Below are 10,815 nucleotides of genomic sequence, written 5' to 3' on the forward strand. Positions count from 1 at the left end.
TCCAATAGCTATTATGCAGGATAATATTTCCAACAGGAAATGAAAACAGAAATATTAAAATATTTGCCATGCATGGCTATATACTATTATACATAGTTTTACTGTTTCAGAATAGGAACCAGTCCTTCAAGTTCAGCTTAAAACCATCAGGTAAAAACAGTTGCCCAATGTTTCTCTCATAACTAAAAAGAATAGATCAAAGTATAAGGTTAGTACGTGATGGCAGTGAGAAAAAAAAAGTGACTGGGAAGAAGCTGTTGTTGAATCGACTTTGCTTGTTAATATACTGTCCTTTAGGTGGTCATTTAAAGAGAGGTAGGAAAATGGAGTCCCCTTACAGGAAGAACCGCAGTAATGGGGTAAGGCTGGGATGAGAGCTGACCGTCAGGCCCACCTGCCTGGTGCTCCTCTGCTCCTCTACTGCTTGCTCTGTGAAGCTTTGTTTCCTCCAGATAGCACTGGGGCTCCTGGGACTGAAAGCTGACTTTATTTAATGCACCAAGAATTTCCAAGGGGATTGAGACCCAGATGTGTCAGCCTAGGAGAGTTTTAACTAATCGAAGAGCCACTGCTGCTGCAGAGCCCTAGAGACCACAGTCAAGAGCCTGACCATGTGGTTGTCTTTTCATAACTTCTATAACATGTCCCCTGATTATTGGATTTCTTTCCCCCTGAGTCCTTGATGCCACTTCACTTAGAGAAAAGGACACGATTTTTCAGTCCACAGAAAACCTAACCCAGAGCAGTCCCAGTCTCTCAAAGCCCCCTTCCCAGTCACATTTTTGTAGTTTGTTCAGAATGGATTCCTACTCAACCTGGAAGTAGAGCCTTAATTAAATGCCTCTTAGGAGAGTTGGAATTTATTTCCATTTTGAAAAGCAAATTCTAGCAGGGCAGATTTTCGTGAGCCAGTGTAAAAGCTATTCCTTAGACCAAATTTGCAAAAACCAGAGATGGGGCCAAAAGGTGAGGCTGTATCATGAGCTGCTTGGGAACAGAGTGGGGCCATTCTGGGCCCTCTGGCTGTGGCTGCATAGAGGGAGAGAGCGAGACAGAGGGTGCTCACCCTGTAGGGAGGCTGAGTTTTCTATTATGATTCCTGCCTCATTTCAGCAAGCATCAAGTCTAGCTGTCAAGTTTTCACCAGCCTACCACCAGTCTTTTGACAGCTCTTGCCCAGAGATGCTCAAGGAAGAATGAAGGCTTGAAAGTAGTGTTTTCATCAGCTTGCCCCATTCAGCTGTTAATGTCAAGGTTTGCACACTCAAATGTCAATGGGATCGGGGCATCTAACATAAATGCATGGGGTAGTGGAGAAGCTTCTGGGATCTCCGATCTCCTCTTCCCTACACCTTCAAAGTCTTGAGCTCAGGAACCCACTGCTTTTTTTTTTTTTTTTTTTTTTTTTATGCTTAAAAGTGATAAAGAGGAGAGGCACAAGGAAGAGAAATATGTTGGGAGAGACCCCTTCTCTCTACCTTCATGAAGGGGAAATTTCTAGTTTACCTGTTGGGATTTCCTATTCGGAAAGGTGTTCTATATGGAGTGAGGAAGGCGGTGAAACCCCATGACTTGGGCCTCAAAGGTTGATTCTCACAGGACCTCCTGTGGAAGGGACCCCAGAGAAGCAGCAAATTCCATACATGCCCCTGTCACCTTTCCCATCCTCGGAACGTCAAGGGACCTGGTCCTTGGGAAGGGCTGCGTTTGCTGAGGGATGGGTTAAAGAGGGTGCCCTTCCAGCGACCCTAGATGAACTTGGGGAAGGGGCGGCAGCCTTCCGGGCCCGTTCCCCCAGCGTACGTGTTCACTCGACCGCCCCTGACCACCCCTAATGGGTCACTGGCCATCGGGCTGTTGTCCTCGGCGCTCGGGAGCTCCTGTGAACAGGAGGCCGGGGCCGGGGTCATCCGGGCCCGGGGCTTCAGCACGTTCAGGGGGTCCCGCTCCGAGTCGTCCTCGGCGCTCCGGGTGTGCCGCCGTGGTATGGGGGTGTTGAAGTGAATGAGGGGGATCTCGTTCCTCCGGGACAGGAACTGGGAGTACGGGGGTGGGTTCATGCCTGGCAGGAAGGCTCTCTTCGCCCGGCCCAGACTGACCAGGAAGTGATACTGAGGAGAGTGGTAGACGTCGTACCCGTTTTCCAGCGTCTGGTGTTGGAACCTGCAGTTCTCCGGGTCGAAATAGTGCTGGAAGGACAAGAGCGAACCACGTGAAGGCTGGCAGTGGGGGCCCCACCCACTCCCCAGCTCCTCCTGGGGCCATATGCTTATGCCAGCCTGCCTGAAGCTCTGCAGTTTTTAGGGCGTTGAGCCTTCACCCCTTTGTTCCCTGCTGGGGTAGAGTGGTTTTGATTAATGCTCAAGCCCTGACTATATAGTTCGCCCTTTCAGAAACTACGGCTACTGGGGCCTCCGCTTACTGCCTGGAGGCCCGGGCTGGCCTGGCCTGTGGTTTTCCTGGAGTAGGCACCACCTCGTGCTTCCTGCCCTCTATCTTTTCCAAGCCTCTGCTGGCTGAAAATTGGCTTGGGTTTGTCTCTTTACTGGAGAAAGGAGAGGGGATGGAGTTTATAGGGTCAAACATGAATGAGAGCACTGACGGGATTGGAGACATGAACTTTGCTGACAGATGAGCTGGGTTTGAATCCTCTACCACTAGTACTGGGTTTTACTGAGTGCCCCACGAAGGCCTTTGCCTGTTATTTCTTTTAATCCTCAAGCTCCACAAAGTAAGCAGTTTACAGATCAGGACTATCTACATGCCTAGAGGGGTTAACGGATGTTTAGTTAGTTATCTATATTTCAATAGTGGTTCAACAGATTTTTTGTTTGTTTGTTTACCTACTCTAGCCAGACACTATTGTAGGGGCTGGGATGCAGCAGAAAGCAAAACACAAAGTCTTTGTTCTTGTGGAGTTTCTAGTGGGCATGTGTGGTGGTCAGAGACTCCTGAGATAAGCAGTCCTACTATTTTACTATCTCAAAATCCTCAAAAACAGGCCAGCAGCCTTTAGTTTGGGAAATCGTTTGCTTACCAATCCGAATGAATAGCTATCACAATTGGGGCAGGGGTTATTAATTAAAAATCTTTAACTGGAGGGAGCTCCACAGGTCACGTGGTCTATTCCACTTCACTTTCTCCAAGTGAAAATGCTGAAGTTTGGAGAAGTGAGGAGATTTACCCAAAGTCACAGCTAATCCCAGAATCAAGAAGACACCAATGGCTTTTCACCCTTTCTAATGTACTTTACAACGTGAATTGACATGACTTGAGGACCTACGACTACATACCAGGGCCTGTGCTAGATTCAAAAGTCGGTTCCAATGGGCAGTGCAGACTAGGGGCTGAGAGCCTGGGATCTGGAGCCAGACTGCCTGAGTTCAAACCCCAGCTATTAAACGTGAGCATTCACGTTTAATTCATACTTAGACTGCATGAAGTATCAGTGGAAACAGGTCACCAGGGTACACTGCAAATGGAATTGTTAAGCTAGAAAAGTCTATGTTGTGTCAAAGAAATTAGGTTAATTGTTTGCAAATGGTGACCAACACAAAAAAGAAACTCACTGATCCAAAAATGTTGCCTCTGAAATCCATGCAGAGGTATCTTCTGCTCATCACACCTGTAATCACCACAAAGCCAGCATCCTCTGATCTGATCATCAGGGCACCTATGGAGAAAAACAGGCAGGGCAAAGACTCATTGTGCATCCAATTCCCACCTTCAAGCACCTCCTGAAAACCTACCTTCATGAAACCTCCCTGGATTGATTTTAAGGGTGGTGATAACTTCAACACTCTTACATTCAGCCTCATTTCTGCATATTCAGCGTTTCTTCTGACATCCTCTCTTGCCCCCAACACACATACAGTCATTCACCTCCTGCTTCATCTTGTTGCCTGTATGGGGCACTCTGAGCTCCCGGAATTCTTCTACCTGTGCTGAACACATGTTTCTCTCTCTCTACCTGGACCGTCTTTATTTTCCCTTTGCCTTGCTGATACCTTTGAATGTTTGTGGTGATAGTCACATTCTTCCATGCCTTCTACTTTGTGATTTTTAAATCTATGCTGAGATGTCTTTCAAGGATCCAGCTTGCCATAGAGTCTGATTCTCCTCCTGGATGTCTGTGTAATTGTCTAATACATCAGTCAACACCCAGTATGTGTACAGAATGGTAGTAGAGTTGATCTCCCTCTTCCTTCTCTACTTATTGAAGTCACTCACTCTTCAAGACCAGGCTCAGGTGTCACCATCTCTATGAAGACTTTCCTCATCTTTCCATTCAAAATCAGTTGTTCTTCCTTCTCAGCTCCTCAGGACAATGCATTCACCTCTATTACAGCATGTATTCCATTTAACTTGCTTTAGCTGAGTTTACCTATCCAGTGCTTTCCTTAGAGTGAGCTGCTTAGGAGCAGAGGATATAACTGTTTATGTTGAATCAATATAAGTGACGGATGGAATTTTCTTCTTGGCTCTTCTTGGGTTGGTTGTCATTTTCTCACTTGGTGGTGACCTCTCCAGGTGCAGCCCCTCATGGACTTTCAGTGTCCCCTCTCAAAAACTAGTCTCCGACAAGGGCCTGAAACCCATTCACACGACCTACCTCTTAAGTAATTGATAATGGCTTTAAATTACTGTTTTGTGGCAAAGGCACAATTAGATCATATACTGGTGTAACATGCGTGATAATTCAGCGAGATTTCTTCCCCACATGTTATTTAATTACCTGACATTTTCTGTTAAAAATCATTACTTTAGGTCTTTGGGGCCACTTCCAGTTGCCTATCACAGAATTTCTAGGTGCATCTCATCTGACCTCATAGCCTCCAGGGAGGCAGCTAGAATCCCACGCAGGGATTCTAATTCCTCTTCTGCAACTGTAGCTTGGAGAGGTTGTAAATGCCCAATGTTTGTGCCTAGCAAGTGATGGAGCCTCGTGGGGGTGATTTAAAGGCCAAAGCTCTTCTCCCACCCCATGCAGGCGCAATACAAGGACCTTTGAGGAAAATAAGCAGCAATAATTAGGTACTAGCTGAGTAGAAATCATGATAGGGACTGAAATTGGACTGATGCGGAACAGAGGGAATGAGGGTGGAGACAAGCCCCAGAAAGGTGAGAAAGGAAGAGGGCCAAAGAGAGAAGTTAATTTGTTTCAAAGTTTGGCTGAGGGGAACCTTGAGGGAAGCTTCCCAGAAAGTGGACTGGGGTATGACAGGAGCAAAGGATGCTTAAATTCCTCCACAGTGGTGTCTGCCTATGTGTCTCAAATGTATGGCTAGTTTTGTGGTAAACCTTTGGAGAAATATAAGGAACGTGTAAGAAATGGTTTCGACTGGGTGCGGTGGCTCATGGCTGTAATCCCAGCACTTTGGGAGGCCGAGGCGGGCGGATCATGAGGTGAGGAGATCAAGACCATCCTGGCTAACACAGTGAAACCTCTTCTCTACTAAAATACAAAAAAAATTAGCCAGGTGTGTTGGTGGGCACCTGTAGTCCCAGCTACTCGGGAGGCTGAGGCAGGAGAATGGCATGAACCTGGGAGGCGGAGCTTGCAGTGAGCCGAGATTGCACCACTGCACTCCAGCCTGGGCGACAGAGCGAGACTCTGTCTCAAAAAAAAAAAAAAAAAAAAAAAAAAAAAGAAATGGTTTCTGTTCTGGTGACTTTTCAGTCTAATTGGGAAAAAATTACATTTAGTAATGGTCTTTGAGCGGTTGCACTCTAAGCACTTTACATATTTTAAATTCTCAAAACAAATTTTATATTGTTAGTACTGATTATTATTATTAGTAGTAGTAGTAGTAGCAGCAATATCCTAATTTAAGTGATAAGGAAACTAAGACAGGATTGAAACTCAGATCAGAGACATCTTCCCACCACCCGGTAGCAAGCCTCCAGCAGAAATCACTAAGAGTCTGAGAAGACAATATCAAATGCTAAAATACATGCTGCAGGCAGTGAGGACAAGGAGTCATAGCAGCACTAAGGGCTTGGGGAAGGGGCACTGAGCCAGGCACCAAGAACCAGGGGACTTGGATTTTGGTCCCAATTGTGCCACCTGCTGACCTTGCACTAGCCTCAGTTTCCTCAGTGTAAAATAGAACAATGGCTGTCCTGCCTACTTCATAGGGTGATGATCGGAGGGGTTAATGGTGGTAAAAGTGACTCGAAAGTGTCGAGCAGACAGAGGACATCACGTGGCGTGTTCTGACCTGCTGTTTATGCCGGGCCCATGCCTTGACAGGTGTGCTGGCTGGATGCTTGGGGTCAGTGTGGGCAGTGTGTATGGCACACACGCTCCTGGTTTCCAGAGCCAGTCCCCCTAGAAAACATCCGGCGGTGGTTGAGGAACTGTGAGCAGCTGCTACGGAGGGCACACAGACTCTTCCATCAAACAGTGTGAGCCAATGTGAAAGTTTAGAAAATGTGAGAGAGTCAGAGTTTCTCTCCTTTGTGCTTTCAAAAGGCATCTTTTCGCAGTCTGCACAGATTCAAGGGAGAATTTTGCAGAAGGAAGGAACAAACCACAGACTGCCGGAGCAACCAGCCCCGCCTGTTGGAGCTGAGCAGGCTTAATGGACTTTGCCTTCAATGACGGAGGTGTCTCCGTGCATGTGACCTTGGAACAGCTTGGGATTTGGGGTCAAGGTGTCCTCTAGGTCTTTTACTACCTGTCTGACCTTCAGCCAGTTATTTAAGTTCTTTAACTCTTGTTTTTTCACATATAAAATGAGGACGGCAGAAACATTTACCTCATGTGGTCATCTTGAAGACATAATGAGATAATGTTTTTATCCTTTAGAAAGCACTTCCTAAGTGCTAGTAATTTTTACTATTACCACTTTGCTTCAACCTCTGCTTATAGAAGTAGAAAAGTATCTACTCTATTCTACTCTTGTGGCCAGTAAGTGATAAATAAGATGATAGCAGTGAAGTGCTTTGAGCACCTCCAAAGAAAAATGTATGAAGAAGGCTGAAGGAGCCCAACGGTAACTCAGCTTCAATAAAGATAGTTCCTATGGGGAAGATGGAGGAAGTGAAAACAGCAGGATATAGGAAGTGATATTACCAGGGACAATAAGCATCTCTGTCTTGCTGTTTCCATATAATGAGGATAAAGGGGAGTCAGAGGATGGCCTTGTTCATGGAATGGGTGATGAGGACATCAGAGGGGTACCTGGCAGCAGCGCTTGTGAGTCCCGAGGGAGCTTGTAGAATCTGGTAGGCAGGAGATAACTTCATTTTGTCAAGTCCAATGACCCAAAGATGGGTTGTGCACTCAACTCTGAAGAATTTCTTACAGCAAAGTAATAAGATAAACCAGAATTCAATAGAAATGGATAATTAGGAAGGGAAAAAATACCCCTCACATTTTAGGTTTCCATCAGTGTAAAAACATTGCTTAACAGTCACTGATGAGGTCATTACCAATCCTTCACCAGACATTTAATTAGTTGTGCTTCTTATCTACATGCATTAATCTTTCCTCTTTCTTTTGGGTAACGTTTTTTTTTGAGACGGAGTCTCACTCTGTCATCCAGGCTGGAGCACAGTGGTGCGATCTCGGCTCACTGCAAGCTCCACCTCCTGGGTACAAGCGATTCTTCTGCCTCAGCCTCCTAAGTAGCTGGGACTACAGGTGCACACCATACGCTGCTAATTTTTGTTTTTTTAGTAGAGACAGGGTTTCCCCATGTTGGCCAGACTGGTCTCGAACCCCTGACTTCAAGTGATCCTCCCGCCTTGGCCTCCCAAAGTGCTGGGATTATACGCTTGAGCCACCACACCTGGCCTCTTTTGGGTAACTTTTAATTGTAGTGTTTAATTTTTTTCTGCACTTTTTTTTCCCCATAATACACATGACAACTCATTGAACAGTATAAAAAGTTATCTGCATAGACTAGGAAAAGTAGATCTCCCTCCCGCTACCCTGACCTGAAGTTCCCCTCCCTGCATTCACGTTTAACTCTTTAAAGATGCAATGTTTAGCTAGTGCCTATGTCTAAGGAAACAAAATCACATTTCTATTTTTAAAAATCTGAAGTCAGTTCAATTTATTTTGCTGCTTCTCAGTCATTTGAATTCACTCTAACTAGCACTCAGTGATCCCTTGGGGCCTGATACGAGGTGGGCTTTCAAGGAAAAGGTCTAAGTTCAGACTGCCAGCCCAGGAGGTTGACTCTTCACACTCACTCCCCACCGTAGCCAGCCTGTTCTGTTCTACCCTAATTCTTGTTCAGGAAGAAACGTCTTTAAGGAGTTCCTTTCAGCAATGGGATTCCAGGATTCGAGACAAGTTGTATAAACATTCTCTAGTTGGATGCAGCCCTTTCCATCTAAGAGAATCAAAATAATTTACCATAATCTACTATTCTGCATTTTAAATCACATGTAGTCTTTTTTTTTTTTTTTTTGAGATGGAGTCTCGCTCTGTCACCCAGGCTGGAGTGCAGTGGCGCAATCTCGGCTCACTGCAAGCTCTGCCTCCCGGGTTCACGCCATTCTCCTGCCTCAGCCTCCCAAGTAGCTGGGACTACAGGTGCCCGCCACCACGCCCGGCTAATTTTTTGTATTTTTAGTAGAGATGGGGTTTCATTGTGTTAGCCAGGATGGTCTCAATCTCCTGACCTCGTGATCTGCCCGCCTCGGCCTCCCAAAGTGCTGAGATTACAGGCGTGAGCCACCGCGCCCGGCCCACATATAGTCTTGAATTAGAGTAAGGGTGGCCCCTCCATGAGAGGTGCAAAATTGCATTTCCTAAAAGTCTGGTAGTGAGCTGGCTGACAAGGTAGGACGACAGACCACGAGGTCCTTGAAGGGTTGTGTCTTAGTTTTCAGTCACAGCGCTTGGTAGAATGCCAGGCACATGGTAGATCCTATTAAATATCCATTGAATAAAATGAACAACACTTCGGGTGCATCACGTGTATCCAGATTTAATTGAAATTTTTGCCATGAGACTCAAACTTGGTTTCCAAGATGTTGACTCCTGAGTCTTACTATAGTCTCTGGAGTTCTGGAACCTGTTTGGTATTTGGAGAGAACTTTCCTCTCTCCTTTTATCTCCTGTCAATATGCATTTAGCACTTGAAGAGGTTAAACTGTCAATTTCGCATGTTATATATCTTGCAACTTAATTTTGCATTTTGTATATCTTGCAACCAGGTTTAAGGACCTTTGGAGCCTAGAAGAATAAATGCCTCACACACAGCGAGGTCACAGCAAAAATAATTAATTAATTTATTACAACAATAAAGGGCAAATCATAATTCCTATGTTTTCTTTAGTTAGAGATTGTCTAACTAATTTTTCTTTCCTTTAATTTGAGCTATATTGGATCAGTTTGCATTTTTCTGTATGCTTTGAGGTGTTTTCTCATGTTTTCTTAAAATAGAAGATCCAGTCTTTTTCAATATCTATCCCTGCTTTCACCACATTACCCCTTATATAGGTGCACACAAAGGGACCCTCATTTGAATCATTGCTAATGGATTGCTTATTGTGGATTGTGATCCAATTCTCCACAAACCTGATCTTTAAAAACATTCCAGTTGTCTCATGTTGCCAATAGGTTTCTAACTAGCTTGACTTGCTACTGACTGGACACCTTTCAGTTCCACAGAGAAGAATCACCAACTCATACTGGGTATCTGGGTACCTGGGTATCTGAAACATCCATTAAACCTGTTGGATGGATGGATGGATGCATGGACAAATGAATGGGTGGATGGGTTGTATACTTGGCCATTCTCACCAAGACAACATACATGGACAGTCTGTCTTTAATACATTTTTCCAAGAATTTTTATAAGGCCAGAGTTGGAAAGAGCCCCCAGATTTATCTGTAACAATCTGGGTATGACCCAGGAATCTTTACAACCTCCCTAGTTAACCCAGTCCAAAGTCCATGAGCTGAAACTTAGTGTCTGTTGATCTGCCTGGCTTCTTTTTCTCTTAGACTCCTTGCCTTTCTTTCTGTACATTTTTTCAATCTTTTGACGGGGCAAAGGGAACGTGGCTCCTACTGTGGGAAGGGTTTTAGTTGAAATAAAAATTATTCATATTGAGAAAAACAAGCAAATACTAATTAGGAGAGTGACAGAATCTTCCCCTAAGTTTTAAATACACACGCACACACACACACACAAACACACACACACACACACACACACAAAGACAATAAGTGGTTCCTGGGCAGAAAGCTAGGAGGGTTGGATTAGCCCTCCAGTCTAGTCCCCAACCTCCCCAAGCCTCCTGTAGATGGACAACAGGGGTGCTCCCCTTCTTCCCAGCCTGAAGCCCTACTCACTGTAGATGGTCTGATGGGGTGCGCCATCCACATGGCCATTCTTGTGGATCTGCAGGTGGTAGCTGTTCCTGGCTGTGGCTGTGTACAGGTGGATCAGGCCACCCCAGCTGGAGCCGAGCAGTGGGGAGGCATTGGGATAGGCTCTGAGGACGCTCAAGCTGCAGACGCTGCACAAGGCACAGACCCAGAGCCTGAGGCGGGCCCCCAACATCGTGCCCTGCTCTGAGTGGCTGGTGCTGAGATTGAAACCTGACACTCCTGTCGGGACTCTCCTGGCCCAGGCCTTACTGGCCTTTTCCTTCTCCCTTGCAAGTAGCTGGTGTGAGGATCCTAGACTGGATTCCCTCCTTTTTGCCGTCAGACTTTTAAAGGGTAGCAGTGTGACATCAAACAGGAAAAACTCCACTGTCCACATCCTCTGTGTTGTAATCAGCCCATTGAAAGAAAGTGCAAAGACCCCGGAGGCGCACGGAAGGCACGTCGGTTCCAGACACACA

General features: G+C 45.7%; 1 protein-coding gene across 1 annotated transcript; it reads right to left on the reverse strand.

Annotated features, from left to right (window-relative positions):
• Nucleotides 1-1,441: 1,441 nt before the first annotated feature.
• FGF23 (fibroblast growth factor 23) lies at nt 1,442-10,553 on the reverse strand. Its single transcript, XM_004052525.3, has 3 exons — nt 10,319-10,553; nt 3,570-3,673; nt 1,442-2,189 (listed from the first exon to the last, which is right to left on the reverse strand). The coding sequence occupies exons 1-3, from the start codon at nt 10,527-10,529 to the stop codon at nt 1,749-1,751; spliced, it is 756 nt and encodes a 251-aa protein (XP_004052573.1). The 5' UTR covers nt 10,530-10,553; the 3' UTR covers nt 1,442-1,748.
• Nucleotides 10,554-10,815: the final 262 nt, after the last annotated feature.

Source organism: Gorilla gorilla, chromosome 10 (assembly GCF_029281585.2).
Source record: "Gorilla gorilla gorilla isolate KB3781 chromosome 10, NHGRI_mGorGor1-v2.1_pri, whole genome shotgun sequence".
NCBI classification, from domain to species: Eukaryota; Metazoa; Chordata; class Mammalia; order Primates; family Hominidae; genus Gorilla; species Gorilla gorilla.